The 18,753-nt window shown below is 55.9% G+C and overlaps 1 protein-coding gene across 4 annotated transcripts in view; it reads left to right on the forward strand.

The window, feature by feature from the left end:
• The window catches only part of FBLN1 (fibulin 1), an 84,741-nt gene that overhangs the window by 13,073 nt on the left and 52,915 nt on the right, over positions 1-18,753 (forward strand). For 2 of the 4 annotated variants that reach the window (XM_070600319.1, XM_070600321.1), the window contains exons 2-7: positions 4,996-5,101; positions 10,851-10,986; positions 13,086-13,257; positions 16,306-16,365; positions 17,848-17,949; positions 18,575-18,712. In XM_070600319.1, coding sequence (XP_070456420.1) covers positions 4,996-5,101; positions 10,851-10,986; positions 13,086-13,257; positions 16,306-16,365; positions 17,848-17,949; positions 18,575-18,712 — 714 coding nt within the window. The remainder of the gene's footprint in view (positions 1-4,995; positions 5,102-10,850; positions 10,987-13,085; positions 13,258-16,305; positions 16,366-17,847; positions 17,950-18,574; positions 18,713-18,753) is intronic. The other 2 variants (XM_070600322.1, XM_070600320.1) reach the window with 1 other exon arrangement.

Here is an 18,753-nt window from a genome sequence, read left to right on the forward strand (position 1 = left end):
TTCCTCTAATGGGCTGGGGGCAGCTGTCTCCAAGGCCAAGAAAGTGGCAGTTCTGGAGTCTCAGAGCCGTGTCCCCAGCATGTCCCTGGCTCTGCTGAAATCGCAGCCCGCCCTGCGCTTTGCTGCCAGGGGCTCCAACAACGATTGTGCCTCGGGGTCATTCCCTCCCTGCGAGGGGGCCTGTTTGCAAGCAAACTACATTTCAAGGATGGTCTTGCCGATGAGGCCCCTGGTTGAGATGCTTGTGGGCCAGTCCTGTTTAGTGCTTGCTGAGCCTTGCTGCTCGTGCTGGGCGTGGACGGGTGCTGCGGGGGTACTGAGACGAGAGATACTATCCCTGGCCTGAACGAGTTTTTAATTCTGGAGGAGGCAGACCAGAACAGCTTTGGAGGCTGCCAGAACCAAGCTTGATGCCTGGCTTTGCCACTCGTTGGCCCCTCTGGCTGTGTGACCTGGAGCTGGTGACTTAACCTCTCTGAGCCGGAATTTTCTTCTCTGCAAAATGGGGAACACAATGAACTGGTGTCACTGGGTTCCTGTGAGAGTTAAGACTCACAAAGGCTGGTGCCCTGCCTGGCACATGGTGAGCAGTCAGTCCTGATGGAGCACCAGTGGAGATGGCAATGATGGTGGGGAGACAAGGTGTTGAGGGACATCTCGCAAGAACTGGGTAGTGTCTGGGGGGAGGAGGTGACAAGGCTGGACAGAGAAGGACCAGAGCCTAGAGGGGCCAGAGCCCTGACCGAGGAGCCGGATGAGAGGTTGGCAGGGAGCATCAGGAGCCCTGAGTGATGGCTGAGCATTGCGCAGACCTGGCCACCCACTGGGTGGGGGCGAGGACACCTTGATGTTTATGTTCACATCACTGTTTGGTGACTTAACTCCATTCAGCTTCTTCCATTCTTATTTACATTTAAAGTCCAGGTTCCATAGCCACAGCCACTGATGTGATGGTTTGGTGGCGGGGCACTTAGGGCACGCACTTTAGAAGACAGCAGTGAATGGGGGTCGAGGAGGGATGGCGGTGGGAGAATCCCTGACTGCCTCTGCGCACCAGGCCCCCACAAGAACCCGGTGATGCAGGGTCCGTGCCCCAGTTCATGGATCAGGAGCCTGAGGCACAGGCGGCCTCAGGAGTTGGCCTGGGGGTGGCGAGCTGCTAAGTGGGGTCAGGGCTTCGCACCCAGGTCTGGCTGACGCTGCGACCTTCCTCCACTGCCTGCACTGCCACGTCCCCAGAGCAGCCGCCAGCCCTCCAGGGGAGCATGGTAACAACGAGGGCTGGCGTGCCCCTTGGGTCCCCTCTGACCAAGCTGGAGCGCTCAGCCCGTCCCCACGTCAATAATTCAGCCTTGACCAGGGGCCCATGAGCTTGGGCCAGTTAGCCCGGCTCCAGCTGGCCACCCATCAGCCACAGGCCCTGGCTCTAAACAAACCCCTGTCACCCTGGTCCAGTCGCAGGGTCGGCGGGACTGTGCAAGCAAGGACGCCCCTCGGGACAGCTGTATGTGTCAAGAGTCTTGAGGATGTATTCCCTGTGACCCGGCTTCTCTCCTTCGGGGACTGTGGCTTTAATCATGACTTCAGGAGTAAAGATACACAAATAAGGATGTTCGAACCAGTGCTGTTTGTTCCCGATGGTGAAATATCAGATGACATAGACTCCAAGAGGGGGAATGGGTCAGAAACGATGCCACCTCTCCTCGACAGTGTGACACCATGTGCCTGGCACGGAGGCATGAAAAGGAATTTAAGGGCCCAGGGGGTGAGAGATGGTGAATGCACGGGGCCTTCTCTACAGGGCCCATCAAGTGTCGGGGCTGTTTATTAGGATGAGGACGGTGATGCCCTGCCCAGGGCTGCCTTGTCACTGTCCAGCCAGGCTGTGGTCCCTGGTGAGCTCTCCGTGCCCTCTGACGGGGCCGTGCAGGAGCTTTCCGTTGGCTGACGGGCGTCTCACCCCCAGGGAGGGTACGCTGACCCTGGGCAGCTGTGAGGCTCCGTTTTGCACAAGTTCCAGTTTTGTGGCTGTTTGGAGCATTCCAGTGACATTCCAAGTTTCTGGACTGCGGGAAGGACTTAACATTTTATTGTCCTGCTGAGAATAAGGTTCAAAGAGTCAAGGCTTCCCAGCGGGAATCGTTTCCAAATGTTTCTACAGCTCAGGGCACAAAGCTCTCGCCCCGCTGAGCCGGCCGCGGGAGTCTGAGCTCCACCTGCGCCTGCCCTTCTGGGAGTTGATGGAGGCTCTGGGGCTGCTGCTCATCCCTCGGGGCTGCCGCACCCCACAACGGGGCCCTGGCTCCCCCATCTCATGGGCAATGGCAAGCAAATCCCCTTTGTTCCTTTAACGTGTAATCAAGCCGCTGTTTAACCGAGCACACTGTGTGCTCAGAACTTCATAAGCTTTATCCATCTTCTCAGCAACTCTGCAAAGGAATTGTGGGCCCCATTTTGCCGCCAAGGAAGCTGTGGCTCAGAGGGGTGAAGTGGCCTGCCCAAGGTCACAGAGCAAGAAAGCGCTGGAGCTGGGATCGGAGCCCAAGTCTGACTCCAAAGCTTACGCTCTTTTCCTCAACTCTGTAGCTGCTGCCTGCCAGCTTTGTGTCGAGGTGGAAGAGGACGAGAGGCAGGCCCGGCTCTCAAGATGGTTGTGGTTGGGAGGGGAAGGCAGACAGAATATTGGAAAACGGTGAGCTGTGCTCCACACACACAGTGAGATGTAGGGGCAGAGGGCCACCCAGGCAGGCTGCAGGAGCGGGTGATAGACCGGATGGGGGGTGGGCCAGGACTGGAGAGAGGCTGTGAGAAGCCACGAGGGCTCAGACCACAGGCAGGAGAGCTCAGTGGGCCCGGATGGAGTTGGGGTGAACGGGGAGCCCGGGCTGGCTGTGCAGGGAGACCAGCCTCAGTGTCAGGCCATGTGGCTGGGTCATAGTCATCCCAGGGATGGACCACGGGCCATATTTTATCTGGCAGGTAAGGTCCTTTGTTTCGTGAGTGCTTTTCTTAAAACCAGTTGAAGCAAGAATGAAGGGATGAACAAATGACTGCATGGGAGCATTTGAGACAATCCCCGTGACTGTGGCTCTCCCTCATGGTGGCTCTCCTGCTTTGGTGCGGGGAGGCTCGTGGCACCATGTGAGTCTCTTATGCCAAGGTACATCTCCCATGTTCACTAAACAGCATCATTGGGGAGTACGGAGAGGGTACAGCTGAGGTAGGGATAGACTGAGTGGCCAGGTGGCAGTGGACTAGGGTGCTTTGCTATGGGGTGGACTGTCACCCTTAGCCAAACCCCCTCATACTCCCCCTGCCAGCCTGGGGGAGCCCAGGAGAGTGAGATGGGGCGGGTTACATCCTTCCCGGTGGAAAGCAGCTCGGAGGTCCCCGGGAGGGGACTTGGACTTGGTTCGAGGCAAGACCCCTCCTCCACCTGGCCACACATAACTGCCAGCCTAGCCTCAGCTCCTTGCCGTGCACAGACCACCCCAGGGTCTTTCTGGAAGCAAGTGCCCTTGGCGGCGGTGCAGTAGTTTCTCCTGTGCCTGAGAGCATTCAAGGGCAATGTGTTCCAGACGCAGTTTGACAGCAGAGGCATCCATGGTGGTTGACGCCGGGTGGTCAGAGCCGGTGTTTTAGGAAGTCCCGGCCTCCTCTGAGCCCGGGGTGAGCCTTCCATCCGGGGCCACCCCGAGGGCCCAGCCTTGGAGGAATAATGAGCTCAAACAGGACACCCGGCCGTCGGTGCCAGGAAACGCTGCCAAGCCCGGCGGGATTTACGCCCTTGGGCGCTGGAGAGCTGTCAGTAAGAAAACGTGGTGTTTCTTAAGCCCAGTTTTGCAATGTCCTGCTGTGCGCTGGGTGACCTGCCCGGGCTGCAAAGACCATTGGTGCTCAGGCTCTCGGCACGTGAGTCCCTTATGCTGAGGGCAACTTGGTACCCTGCTGCTCCTCCCCTGGGGCACAGTGGGGTCCTCTCCCTCCTGTGAGCTGAGGGGCCTCTCGGGGCAGCAGGCTGGGGTGGGGGCTGAGAGCCTGTCTGTGGACTGGCAGGCTGGGTTCCCAGCTCAGCTGGGCTGTTATCCAGCTGTGAGGGCATATGTGGGCCAGCTGCTGGACCCCATGAGCATTCATCTTTCCTTTGTGTGACCAGAGACTCAGTCTTGTGGCAGATCAAGGGCAGAAACCACCCCCAACCTCAGGTTCCCCCCCTGCAAGATGAGAGCTGACACCACCCTGACAGTGGAGGTTAAGTGAGAGCACAGATGCGGGTCCCAGAGGCTGGTCTAGAAACACTGGCCCTTTCCCTCTTCGAGGCCCTCGTTTCCAGCTCCTCCTCTGAGCCTCCTCCCTGGTGTGCGCTCCCCACTCACCAGGCCGGGTCCCCACGCACCAGAGAAGCATTCCTCGGTCGTCCCAGGTTTGGGTACCAGCCCTGCTTGGAACCTCCAGGCCTACCCCTCTCTGCACTGTCTGTCTCTAGTGGCCAAACCATCTCCGACCCTAGAGGAGTCAGGTTGGTCACGTCCTGGGTTCCCTGACCACTGAGCTGGATGGCAGCTTTGTCATGCCTCTGTCAGCAGCTCCTGTCTTTCTTGCCCTCTGGACCGTGACGGCAGGGACCCCGTCTGAGTTTCCGGCGTGTGGTCAGAGCAGGCATTCAGTCCGGGCGGGCGTGGATCCTGGATGCTGAGCTGCAGCCCCATCAGAGTGGGTTCGGAAGGTGACAGTGAGATTTCAGCCTGCTCTAGGAAGGAGCAGGATGTGTGCTCCCAGCCCGGGACCCAGTGAGTTTTCAGTATGCGTTTGTCAAGTGACTAAAGGAACAGGTGTGCCCATGGCCCTGTCAGACTGGCCTGATGCTATGGTAGAGACCTAAGGACGTGGGCGTCTGGGTGGTGTGGCTGTGAGGGGGAGCCCTCGGCCACCCAAGGGAGACGCATGTCAGAGGGGAGCCTGTGTGCCAATCACCCCATTCTCTTCCCTGCACAGCAGGTGCAGATGTCCCCCTGGAGGCTTGCTGTGCTGATGGACATCGAATGGCCACTCAGCACAGGGACTGCTCGCTGCCTTATGCCTCGGAATCCAAGGAATGCAGGTACGTTGGCCAATGGCCACCATTTTACCAGAATGGTGGTTCTTTAGAGGAAAGCCGGGCAGGAAGGGAGTATGTGCCAGACTCCCCTAGGAGAGGCTGGGCACCCGGGGCTGGATTGGCCCAGGCTATGGGAGGTGCCGTGGATAACCCCTACCTCCTTTCTCCGTGCTCGCATGGTCGCTGTACGGGACTTGGCTCACCCTTCCCGTGCTGCCCTGTGGTTGTCAGGGGGTCTCTACCCTTCACTGGGCTGCAAGCAACAAGGCCTGGGTTTGCAGCCCTCTCTGCCACAGCTGGGCACTGGCCAAGTCAGTTTCCTTCTGACAAAAAAAATAAAAGCGTGGACCCCCTTCAGACCCCAAAAACACAGATGAGCCAGTCCAGAGCAGAGTCCCCCAGACAGTTCACCTTATGCGGTAGCCAACGTCTGGACTGACTATTTTTATTCTGCACTCCCTAAATTGACTCAAGCTCCCTTAAAAGTTTTGGGAGAATGTAAACTTAGAATAAATGATGAAGGTATATAATGTTGATTGTCACCATAAACATATTGTAAAATTAAGAGCAAGCCTTTATGAAGCTCCTACTTTGCACTGCGCATTTGAGGCGTATTATCTCATTTAACCCTATAATTAATCCCATTTTACAGACGAGAACACTGAGCCTCCCCCAGTATACATAGCTGGTAGGTGATGACGTCAGGATGTGAACCCAGATCTGCCTGTCTAGGCAGCAGATGTCGGGGACGAGGGTGTGTGCACGTTCTGACGTTTGCCATCCATTCGTCTGCTCTGCCTCTAATCCGGTCTGAGCTGCGTTGCCGCTTGGAGCCGTGGGGTGCTGGGTGGAGAGCTGCTATGGAAAGAATGTGCAGGGAAGGCTTGCGCGCCTCCTCCTGGGGCTCTGCGTTTGTGTTGGCGTCGAGCACAGCGTGCTGCGGCCAGCAGTGACGGAGGATGTAAATCTCAACTTAGCAAATTCTTGAAAAGTCAAAAGCATTATAGACCAAACAAAGGAAGAGAAAGCAGGGCGCTTGGATTCTTTGAATTGACTGGGAGACCACGGGGTTAGGGTTCACGGAGCCTCCGAGGAGTGAGAGCTGGGATCTGGGCTCCCAGATGCGGCTTAGCGCTAGCGATGTCGGAGGGGCAGGTGGAGCTGGGGGATCAGCACCGAGCCTTCTGTTCGCGGACGTTGCCGACGAGAGGCCAGACTGACCAGGCCTGGGTTTCTCTGGCTGTGTGGCCTGAGCCAGCTCAGAGCCTCGGTTTCCCCAGGCGTAAAAGGAGGACTGTGGTTCCCTCCTTTCAGGGCTGGGATAGTGATAGAGGCGAGGGAGGAAGCCAGCACCACAAAGCCGGACAGTGGCAGCATGGTAGTCTGCTGGGGGCCACCATAACAAAAACCACAGACGGGGGCTTAGACAACGGACGTTTGTTTATTTCCTCACGCTTCTGGAGGACCGGATTGCGAGGTCAAGGTGTCGGCAGGGTTAGCTCCTTCTGAGGCCTCTCTCCTTGAAGGGTAGAGTGCCGTCTTCTCCTGTGTCCTCACGTGGTCTCCCTTCTGGGTGTATCTGTGTCCTGATCTCTTCTTGTAACGACCCCAGTCATGGGATTAGGGCCACTCCAATGACCGTTTACCCTGAATTACCTCTTTAAAGACCCCATCTCCGAAGACAGTAGTACTAGTAGTAGTAGAGGTACTAGGGGTTAGGATTTCAACAGAGAGTTTTGGAGGAGACACAGTTCAACCCATAACAGAGAGCTGCTCTTATTAATACTGAAATCAAAGACTTAGAAAGTGAGGCATCGCCAGCCAGACTTCTCCATGTCAGAGGGAGGAACTGAGGTCAAGAGACTCAGCGGCTTCTGGGCCTCCTTGAGAACTTGAATTTTAGCCCCGACTACATTTATTCCTGATGTCTGCTCACCGACGTCTTTATGAGGCCTCGAGTTATCTTTGACCCCCAGCGGCCCCTTCTCAACTGTGCAGTAGGCATTCCCATTACGATCTACGTTTTGGTAGGGGTAAGTTTCAAACATGCAGTAAGAGATTTCCTGAATGTGAATAATATCTGAATGGCCAAGAGGGAATTTTTTCTCTCTTTGTGGGAAATGTGGGGGCGAGTCCAGGCTCCTCTTGGCCCCTAATTTGTTTCTGGTGGCGCTCACTTCATCCTGTGGGGCCTGGGGAAATTCTGGCTGGCTGATGGGAGCTTCTATATTACAGTGTTGTCAGAACGCATTAGTGAGCTCCCAGGACACCAATCACAGGTCACTGATTTTGAGCAACCACCCTTTTGTTTCACGGAGGCGCTAGGAGGCCGTTCGACTTAGCCCAGTGAACTCGCGGGCAGGGGGCCGTGTGTGGGTCGACACCGCTTGGCGAGTTAGCTGTTGAGTTGACTGTCTCTGACCGTGTCGCTGCCCTGCTGTCCCTCTGGTGCCTGCCCTGCACATGATCCCTTTTGCTCAGTTAATGTCGGGGTCCCAGCCCCACACAGTCTGAAGAGGTCAGGGGCCCAGCCTGGGCTCTCGGGCTGAAAGTGAGAAGCAGCTCATTTAAGATGCATCTGGGGTTTCATTCAAGATACAGATGTGAGTGCCACCGTGGGGGCCACTCAGGAGACCTAGACACCACCCCCCCGCCCCCCCGCCACTGCCGCCCCAGCCCTCCACGCTTTCCCTGCCCAGCCTGGAGGACGGCAGACGACAGAGGCTTCCGAGCCCCGAGTCGGAGCTGCGGTGCTGCGATGAGGGCAGGCTGTGTGCCAGGGCCCCTCAGCAGCGCAGTGATGCCCCAGAGCAGGGGATTTCTCTCTAACTCTATCCATGGGACCATTTTTAATGACAGCAGGGAAGGGAGAGAGCAGATCAGAAGTCAAATCTGGTTTAAGAGGATGCTCTGACTAGTAATAGTTAAAAGATGCAAGAAACAAGGATCACCGGCCACCTGGTAAGCCACTAGTTCTGGCGTCATTTATCATCTTTCAAGATGGCCTTCTACCAGGCTCACCAGTTTTAAGTAAAATTCTCAGTTTTCCTTCAATCAGCAAGTCTTTATTGATCCTCACTGCTGTTCTAAGCTCAGGACGAGGTAGAATGGGATGACACGAGCTGGGGGGGTGGTGCAAGCCTCCTGGACAGAGCTGAGGCAGGAAGGCCCTGGGGGTCCTGTGGGGTGGACTCCAGGGGGTGGTGAGGCGATCAGAGGGGACAGCAGGAGGAGCCGACCCCTCCGCACACGTTGGCTGTAGCCGAGCGCGTCCTGCTCTGCCTGAGCCTCTGACGCGGGCGCGTTTGGAGGCTGTCAGGAGACGGCAGCTCTGACGCTTCCCCGATTCCCGCATCACCCTGCATTCTAGCCCTAACCAAGTGCCGGCATTTTTTAGGATCCAAATCTAAATTTGCCTAAAACCTCGGGTTGAATTAAGCCCACGGAGTCTCTCGGAGGAATTTGGACACATATGAGCCCAAACCTAAAGCAGGTCCCCAGCTGACATCTTTCACTCCAACAGGCACTTGAACCCCTTCATTTATTCATTTCACAAATATCACTGAGGGCGTGCCAGGTGCCAGGCACCGTTCTGAATGAGATGGGGGTAAATCAGTGAAGGAAAGACGCAAAATCTCTTCTGCAGAGGATACAGATGATAAAATAATCAGTGAATTACACTCTTTGTGAGAAGGTGCAATGTGTCATGGGAAAGGGAAACTCAGGGACGAGAGACAGGGTCCTGGTCAGGGCAGGTTTACAATTTAGGTAGAGCTGTTGGGGACGCCTCACTGAGAAAGGGGTGTTTGAGCCAGGTCCTGAAGGACGCGAGGTCATTTGTGCAAGTTGTCAGGCAGCGAGGGGAGAGCAGAGATGTAGGCACAGCTCCCAGGCACCTGGCGCCGGGCTCCTTCCACCGCCGGCCCCACCAGGGCAGAGTTTAGTCGCTGCTCCCCGGAGCCCCCTCGGTGCAGGAGGCTGTTCCTCTCCCTGTCCCTGAAGCCTTTGCATGGGCCTGGCTCAGTAGGGCCTCAGCCAAATTTTGTTTTAATTACAGTAAAACACATGTAACATAAATTTTACCATCTTCACCACTTATAGGTGTAGAGGTCAGTATATCTGCATTGTTGTACAAGCATCACCACCAGCAGTGCCAGAACTTTTCCATCTTCCCAAATTGAACCTCTGTCCCCATTAAACGCTAACTCCTCATTCCCCTCCCGCAGCCCCTGAAACCCACCATTCTGTGTTCTGTCTCCGTGAATTTGATTCCTCTAAGGACCTCATGTGAGTGGAATCATGCAATAATTGTCTTTTTGTGACTGACATTTTACTTAGCGTAATGTCCTCAAGGTTCATCAGTGTGGTAGCATGTGTCAGGATTTCCCTCCTTTTTAAGGCTGAGTAATATTCCATCATGAGTATAGACCACATTCTGCTTATCCGTTCTTCGATGGACACTTGGGTTGCTTCCATCTTTTGACTATTGTGAACAGTGCTGCTCTGAACACGAGTGTACAAATATCTGTTTGAGTCACTGTTTTCAGTTCTTTGGGGTGTCTGCCCGGAAGTGGGACTGTATGGTAATTGCATTTTTAACTTTTTGAGGAAATGCCCTGCTGTCTTCCACAGCAGCCGTAACATCTTACATTCCCACCCACAGTGTGAGAGCGAGTCAGTCTCTCCTTATTCTGGCCAATAGTTTTGAATGAATGGATGGATGCCTGCACACCGGTCACTCTCCCTGATGATTTAGTGAAATGCCTATTATTTGCAAATCCACCAAAAGTATGATGGAACGTGTAGTCACACAGGATAGACAAAGCCATCCCGGAGCTCAAGGGCAGTTCTGGAAGCACCTGGAAGCCGGGTGCAGACCTCCAGCCCCACAGCGTGGAGGCAGGGGAAGGGCAAGCTGGGGGCTGCAGCCCGCCGGCAGAGGCGGCCTGGCTGGCAGCGCAGGGAGGCCGGGTGGGCCCCACCCTCTCTGGACAGGAGCAGGTCAGGTGGCTCCTCCTGCCTGTGCTGGCTTCTGCCGAAGCCAGATTTATTTTGGGTCTGGTGGGAGCCACACCTGCAACTCACGCACACCTGCTGCCCGCTGCCCTGAGCTGGGTCTGAGGGATGATTCTGGCAGGTCACCGTGCTTGTGCAGACACCAGCCTTTATGCATGTGTGTCCTCCGGCTTCCAAGGCCTTTCTTCCTAGAGCCCCTGACGGGGCTGGGAGATGTGGCCCCTGCGGTCCGGCCTCACTGTTACCACTATCCCTCTCTCCGCGGCCTTGGGCAAGCTCCCCCACCTCTCTGGAGCTATTTTCAGAGTCTGGACAATGAGGATGAGTGTTGAGAAGAATTCAACTTGATGAAGGAGGAGAGTGTCTGGTCCAGAGTCAGCTGTCAGCAGTTTTTGTTTTTTAAACAGGTGGCAATGTTTTGTGGGTGATAGAGCTTAGAGAGGTGATTCAGGGCTTTGGTGGCACAACTGGGTCTCCTGACTCCACCCCCAGACACTACTCTGCATTCAGTCATCTCACTAAACACTTATTGAGCGCCTTCTGTATGCCAGGCATTGTGTGTGTGTCTCTGTGTATCTGTGGGTGAGTGGGGGTGGGTTGGGAATGTGGAGAGACACCCAAAGATGACAGAGCTCCCATCCCCAAGGGGCCACTGCTTCCAGGCCCTGTGTATCACCCGGTGCGCCCCCCCCCCACCATCAGAGCCCTTGGCCCAGCCTGCCCTCTCTGCCCGCAGGATGGTCCAGGAGCAGTGCTGCCACAACCAGCTGGAGGAGCTGCACTGTGCCACGGGCATCAACCTGGCCAACGAGCAGGACGGCTGCACCACGCCATACAGTGACAACGCCAGCCTCGAGGCCATGTTCGTGAAGGTGGGAGCCGGCCCCCTGCCAGCCTGCAGGCCCTGGGCCCCTCCAAGCTCAGGAGCCACGGTTCATCTGTGGGAGGGCCTGGGGCGCCATTCTCCCCACGCCCCCTACCCCAGTCCACCCGCCCAGGAGGGAGGAGGGACCACTGTAGTCTCCTATGGCCTCCAGCTTAGTCAGTAAGCCCTGGACCACGCCCCGGGCAGTCCAACACTGGGAAGCAGGGATGGAGTGACCTCGCCTTGCCCTGAGGACCTCCAGGCCCAGGGCTTCCAGCAGGAATGCTGAGGTCAGAGCAAGGGTCACCTGGCCTCAGAGCCTTCAGAACCCTCTTCTCGGTTCCAGGTGAACACCCCTACCCCACCCAGGAGGCCCTCAAACTTCTCTGCCCTCCAGGGCTAGTCATAGCCCAGAGCTCAAAATAGGCCCCCACTAAGCCTCTGGTAATGCAGGACCTCTGTAACTGCTCTAGAAGAGAAAACTGAGGTTCAGGGAGGCCCACACTCTAAAGTGGCCTCTCAGCAGCCCTGACAGCAGTCCTGTCAGCATCAGCAGGGGAGGGTCTGGTGAGGCAGAGCTGGGAGTGGGGTCCATCCAGCCCAGGGATGCACTGAAGGGAAGCTAGGAGTAAATGTAATCTCTCCTGGGACTCCACATCTGGGCCAGTCGCTCAGGGTCTCTCACTGTGCAAGGTCTGCATCTTTGCATGGGTGCGGAGAAGTTCCCGAGAGCATTCCCAGCTCTGAAAACTGCAGATAAATTGGGCTGTCCCTCCCTTACCACCCAGGGAGGGAGAAAAACCAGCCCAACCGGCAGGCGCTCTGGTCTGGAGAGTTAACCTGGTTGCTGGGGTCCTGTTGGAGGTGCCTGGTGACAAAAACGAGCTCCCTGCAGGAAGGAGTTCCCATCCCAGCTAGGAAGGAGCAATTTCAAGGAGCAGGAGTTGGGATGAAGTGTGGATTCTGGGAGAGGGACGGTTCCTTTTTGGGGAGTCTCTCTTCCCACAGATTGGGACGTGGCGGGAGATTCCACGTGGAGGGATCGGGGTTCCGGGGCCCCTCTGCCCACCCTCAGCCTCTGTGGACTTTCACGGGAAGAGGCTTCTGGCATGAGGGAGCTGGGTGGGGTGGTCTGGACCGTGGGCGTGACCGCCTCTCCGGGCAGGGCTGGGGCTCCGCAGACGCCGTCTGCCTGGCAGCGAGCTCTGCGTGTGTGCCCAGACTTGAGAGAAAGGGAGGTGCGGAAAAGGCATGGGACATTCTAACGGGAGTGCGAGCAGATGGCTCTGGCAGAGGGGTGATGGGTGTTTCCGGGAAGGATTGCTCACGCCCGGCAAGGTGGAGGAGGTCGCCGACACTCCCCTTTTCCTGGCAGCCAGCGTTGTAGACGGAGCGGGATGGAAGACCCATCCACCTCCAGAGGAACTCAATCCGAGCAGCCTCTCCCTAGCTCCTGTCCTGGACCTTTTGGAAGTTCTGGGCTTTTCTTAACACAATAAGGACCAAAATATGCTTTTCATGTGTCGGGGTGAATGTTGTCCCTGGGATTCAAGTGTGACTTCCGGGGCACTGGGGTCCGGGTGACAGGCAGTGACTCTGTCCCCCTCCTGATGGCCTGTCTTGAGACTCTCATGCTTTTCAAGCATACAGTGCTATTCCTGCTGCCAGAACAACCCTGACTCAGGGAGGGAGAGACAAGGTGTGTCTGCAGGGCCGGTAGAGAAATCTTAGAGCGCCTGAAAGGAGTGGGCCCTTAGAGAGCTCTCGGGTGCCCCGGAGGTCCCTCCCGAAGCTCCCTCTTCCTGGAGGTGTGTAAGGTGGGCAGGGCAGGGAGCTGAGGGGGCAGCGGGGTATCGGGAAGCACACGCTGGGTGCAACCCCCTTTGAGGCTCCTTTGAAAACCAGGACCTGTGTGTGCTGGGGGCCAGCAGCCCCAGGCTGGGTTGGCTTCGTTATGTACTGCCGATATTTAGAAGAGATAGCTAAGTCAGATCCGTGTCATTACCATCCAGGGCGAGTGCACATGGGGGGATCCGAGAGGCCCGTGGTGCCCCACTGTGTTGTATATCTGGCTTCTCCATCTGGATTCTCCCCCTGTGTTTGCAGAGGTGCTGCCACTGCTGCCTGCTAGGGAGGGCAGCTCAGGCCCAGGGTCAGAGCTGCGAGTACAACCTCATGGTCGGCTACCAGTGTGGGCTGGTCTTCCGGGCGTGCTGCGTCAAGGGCCAGGAGACTGCAGACTTTGCCCCCGGTGATGTCGGGGACCTCCAAGAAACAGGTAATTTCCCCCCCCTTCCCTCTTGGGGAGTGCGTTAGTCAGGGTTATCCAGAGAAACAGAGCCAGTAGGATGTGTATTGTAGAGAGAGAGACATTTATTTTAAGGAATTAGCTCACACAATTGTGGGGGCTGGCAGGTCTGAATCTGCAGGGTAGGCCAGCAAGCCAGAGACCTGGGGAGAGCTGAGGTTGCAGTGCAAGTCTGAAGGCCTTCTGCTAGCAGAATTCCTTCTCACCTGGGGGAGGTCAGTCTTTCTCTTAAGGCCTTCACCTGATTAGATGAGGCCCACCCACATTATGGAGGGCAATCTGCTTTACTCAAAGTCTGCTGGCTTAAATGTTAATCTCCTCTAAAAAATACCATCACGACAACAGTCAGACCACTGTTTGACCAAATATCTAGGTACCACGGTCCAACCAAGTAGACACATAAAATTAGCCATCAGAGGCAGTGTGGGCACACAGGTTTCCCATTGCTTTAACCTGGTGCAGACCAATTCTAGTTGTCAGAACGATTTCACATTGGTCACCTCATCTAAGAGCTGCTGTCCTGGAGTAAGACTGAGGGCTTGTGATCTGGGATCTGACAAATCTGGGTTCACGTCCCCGTCCTAGCATCTATTTTAGGGAGCCTGACTTGTCCAGGCCTCAGTTCCCTTACCTGTGAGATGGGTGTAACTACAGTCTCACTCCGGAAGCTTGCTGAGAGGATTCAGGGGGAGAACGAGTACAGAGCGTTTGGTGCCTGGCTCTGTGAGCCTTTGCCGTCACAGTTCTTCCCTGTCCTTCCAACGGCCCTGGACAGTGAGAGTGGCTGGCGTTGCTCTCGTTTCACAGATGAGGACTGAGGCTCGAGGAGAAGGGAGAACGCTGGCCTTCCCACTCCTGGCCCATGCCCTCTCTCTCTCCATCTGGGGCCGATGATGTGTGGACAAGAGGCTAGAGAGCCCACTCGTTAATGCTGGGCTGTGCCCTTTATTTAGCAAGGGGCCGGTGACCCCAAGAGCAGCTTCAAGAGAGCTGCCAGCTGAGTGTCCTCCAGCTCTGCCTCTCCACCCTCCTTTAGTCCGAAGCCAGATAAATCCTGAGGCCTTGGGGCATGGTTCAGTGACATGGTTCAGGAACCGTCTTGGTTGTCTAATAATCTTTCCCACTTATTGCTGTGGTTTCCTGCAGCGTAATGGAAAGGACCCTGGACAATCTCAGGAGTCTGCTCCGCCCCCAGCCTGCTGCGTGACTTTGGGTCCCTTCTCACTCTGAGCTCCATCCCCTCGCTGTTAAAAATGGATGAGGGGCAGGAAGGGGTTAGAAGGGAAGAGCTCGCAGACCCGTGCTCCCTAAGTCAGGCCGTCCATCACTGTGCCTTCGTGACCATGATGGCTTCGGGCTCCTGGGTCAAACGGACCAGGCTTTCATTCTTTGTTTTTAATTTCTCAAGTGCAGGACCCCATGGATGCCGTGGGGCTGATTTCAGATATCTCAGTCGTAAAGCGGCATTGGAACCACATCCTGGCTCCTCCTTGACTTTTGAAACCAGAGCTGACATGTTCACTTTAAACAAACTCAAACTATTCATCTTGGTGGAGAATTTCTCCTCTGTCTCTTGGGGGGGGAGGGTTTGTTGATTTAGGTCTTATCTTAATCACAATCTCTGCTCCAGATGTCTTATTTCTCCTCTTTTATCTGCTTCAGTGCTTGCCCCAGGCTTTCCTCAAAGTCGCTATGAAGACTTCCCCGTGCCTCCTCCTCACCCAGTTGCAGACGTGCTTCCTCCCTTCCCCTAGCATTTCTTGTGGGCCTACTGTGTGCTGCAGCGGGGCCACATAGAGCGTCCACAGACCAGTGCTGGCCTGTGAAAAAATAAGTACAGAAATTGAGAATAAGCTTCTAGAAACTTCTTAAGCATTTGATAGAGGAACTTCTGTCTGTTTAATTTAAATTTAAGAATGGGGACTTGTATGTTTCCATGAGGTCACGCACTTCGTTCAGTCTTTTTTCTGCTGCTTGGCTCCTCTCCTTGAGGCGTGGTTGGGCTTCCCGCCCAGCACTGTAATGCGATTGCTGTTGAATTGCAATCGCTGTCATTTTATCCTGTGGAAGGGTCCTTAACGTCAGAGAGCTTGGTTTTCTAAGGATTCATCCCACCCTTGGCTATTTCCACTCAAGGGAACAGGACTAATCCATTTCTTTTTTGCCAGAACTGCCAGTGGAATACCACCCTACTAAATTAGGGCCCCTGCACCCTACCCGGTCCCCCCCATCCCATTGCCCTGTTGAGAGCAGGGCCAGAAGTCCAAGGTCAAGGTGGCGGCAGGGCTGGTTCCTTCTGAGGCTCTGAGGGAGAATCTGTGCCAGGCCTCCCCCCGGGCTTTTGGTGGCATCAGGTGCTCCTTGGCTTGTGGACGGACATCTTCTCCCTCTCTCTTCACGTCATTTTTCTGCTGTCTGTGTGTCTGTTGCTGTGTCCAAATTCCCCCTTTGGTAAGGACATGGTCATATTGGATTAGGATTAGGGCCCCCCTTAATGACCTCATCTCAACTGGATCAAAGACTATGCTTTGAGGGGTCATTTCTGTAGTTCATTAACTTGATCATCTGCAAAGACCCTTCTCCAAAATAAGGTCACATCCCCAGGTACGAAGGTTAGGACTTCGATGTCCTCCGGGGGGACACAACTCAGCTCCTCACACTGAGCTTTTATCAGGTGCATTGTTCTAGGCTTGGAAGATGTGCTTGATTTATAGTAGGCCCGGCTGCGTTTGCTGAAATATTCACGTCCTGTGGACGTCACAGCCACACTCAGCATTAAGACTGCAGGCCCTGTGCTCACGCTGCTTCTGTTATCGTAGGTCTGTTAGAGATTGAACTACACTGATGAGTGTATTCTGTTTTTAAAAAGGATAAAATGAGTACACAGCTGTTAATAAGATGGACGGGTGGGCATTACCGCCTGATACTTACAAGAAGATAAAATACTTGGAGTTTCTTCTGCGATGAAATGGGACACTGCCTGTGGATTAACGCATCTTTGCCTCTCTCTACCCTCAGCTAAGATTTCTGAGGTGAAGGAGGAGCAAGAGGACCCGTACCTGAATGATCGCTGTCGAGGTGCGACTCCGCTGCCTCCCGAGGGCTGTCTGCTGGTTACTTAGGCCCGAAGGAAAGTTAGTGCTCATCTCACTGGGAGTCTGACCTAGAGTTTTGCTCAGGGTCTCCTGGGACGTGCCCTTTGGCTGGCAGTCAACTGTAAGACACTCTGTCCTCCTGGGCACCCTCCCTTCGCTCTCCTTCTAGCCGGGGCCTGGCGGGCCAGGGAGGTGGGGAGAGGGTGGTCTTAGAGAGAAGGGGCCTTGTGAGAAGCTAGCGGAAAAGCCCTCCCACCACTGTCCGCCTGGACCCAACCCAGTTCGCAGGCTCTGTGCCCTGTGAGCTTCCCCCGAGGCTGGAGCCCCCCTGGAGGCGGTGAGCGTTACTTGACCTTGTGTCTTGTAGCCCCAGCTGGGTCGCTGGTACTATCCATTTGTCTCTGTGAGGTGTTTGCGAATTTATAGCAAGTCGAGCCTTGCAGGTTTGTTTTTCATATGATAGAACTTTATTTCTCTTTCATGGAACATTCCTGTATGTCTAGACGGGCAGGTCTGCCCCACGAGTTCGTTCAGCAGCTCGCCCTGTGGTTAGGCCAATAATAGGGAGCCAGTTAAATCACAAAATGATATGGTCGGTGTTCAGGGATAGTCAGCACACAGGCCTGGGAGGGGGAGGAAGGGCAGAGAGCCCCAGAAAACCTGGTAATCCTCTCTGGGGGGCGTGGGAAAGTCCTCCTCGGGGAGGGGATGGCTGGTCTGCAGTGGGTGAGGATGGATCAGCCAGGAAGTAACATTGAAAAGGGATTGGGGGCAACAGGAATGGAGACATGCAGACCCGTAGCAGCCGGGCGCTGGGTTGGGGTTAGGGTGAGGGTGGAGCTGGGTGGGGTGGAAGGACAGGAGAAGGGCCTGGAGCAGTGGGCAGCAGTCAGAACTTTGTCTTGTGGGATCTTTACCTGGTAGGGGTTTGTCCCTGTGAGATTTGCTCTTTGAGCATCTCACTGGCTGCCCTGGAGGAAGCATGGTTGGAGGGCTGGTATAGCGATGCTCAGGGAGCAGTGTGCAGGCGGCCGCAGCTGAGGCAGCGGTCATGGGCCTGGGGCCTGGGGCCGGCCTGAGAGATGTAGGGGGCCGTGAGGGCCTCTTCAGGGCCCGGCCTCCCTTGTGGGGCCTGCTCCCCCCATGTCTATGCCAGGCGGCAGCGTCACACTCTTCTCTGCCTCCTCTTCCGGCTCCACCATACCCTACAGAGGCCGCCCTACATGCTGCCCCGTTCATCAGACCGGGGCTGGCAGCTGAAGCAGCAGCCGCGGGGTACCCAGAGCCAGACCCTGGGGTCTCCCATGGGAAGGGAGGGGTGCGGTGAAGGCGTGGGTGGGCTCCGGCCTGCCTTTCTGTGTCGGTCCACCCCGAAGGCGTTTTCTCTGGCCCAGGCCAAACAGCTGGAAAACCAGAAGGTCTCTGGTGTGCGTCTGGCCTCGGCTCACACGCACTCTGATTCCAGGCGGCGGGCCCTGCAAGCAGCAGTGCCGAGACACGGGGGAGGAGGTCGTCTGCTCTTGCTTTGTGGGCTACCAGCTGCTGCCCGACGGTGTCTCCTGTGAAGGTAAACGCCACCTCCCCGGGCGACAGCAGGACAGCAGGTCGCTGCCTGCGGAGGCTCTGCCTCTCCTTGCTCTCCAGGCAGGACCCACTTTCCGTAACTCGGGGCCCCATTCATGGATGGAAAACAGCCTCGGACTGGCTGTCTGGCATTCCCTGGAGTTTGCAGCGCGGTGGCTTCCAGCCACGGCTCTCATCCAGGAGAATATAAACACCACGTTGGGAAAAAGTTTGGAGTCTGACCGGGCTCTGAATCCAGGATCTGCTGAGTGGCCCTGGGCACATCCCTCAGGCTCTCTCAGCCCCTCGTCTATGAGAGGGGGAGATGGAGGAGGGCCATAGCCCCTTAGAGGTTTCCTCAGGATCACATGACTCCATTTCAGGGCCTGGCATTGCTTAGTGGTGCTCAGAGAGAGAGCAATAGATCAGAAACTTAGCAAGGGGAGAAACCTTTGCTTTTAACTGGCGGTGAGTGCCTGGGACTCCCCTCCAGGGCACAGCCCGAATACGTGCCGGACTTGATAGATGCAGGGAACTAATTCCTCTGTGCCTTCTGGTACATTCCTTCTGATAAAGCCTGAGGATCCGTTGTTTGCTGCTTACTCCTGCATTGCCTCTGTCTCTCCTAGATATCAATGAATGCATCACGGGCAGCCACAATTGCCGGCTTGGAGAAAACTGCATCAATACTGTGGGCTCTTTCCGCTGCCAGAGAGAGAGCAGCTGTGGGACTGGCTATGAGCTCACAGAGAACAATGACTGCAAAGGTATGGCATGCTCTGAGTCTGAGAACCTCACCTCCCCAGAA

The sequence above is a fragment of the Equus przewalskii genome, chromosome 29 (assembly GCF_037783145.1).
Source record: "Equus przewalskii isolate Varuska chromosome 29, EquPr2, whole genome shotgun sequence".
Lineage (NCBI taxonomy): Eukaryota > Metazoa > Chordata > Mammalia > Perissodactyla > Equidae > Equus > Equus przewalskii.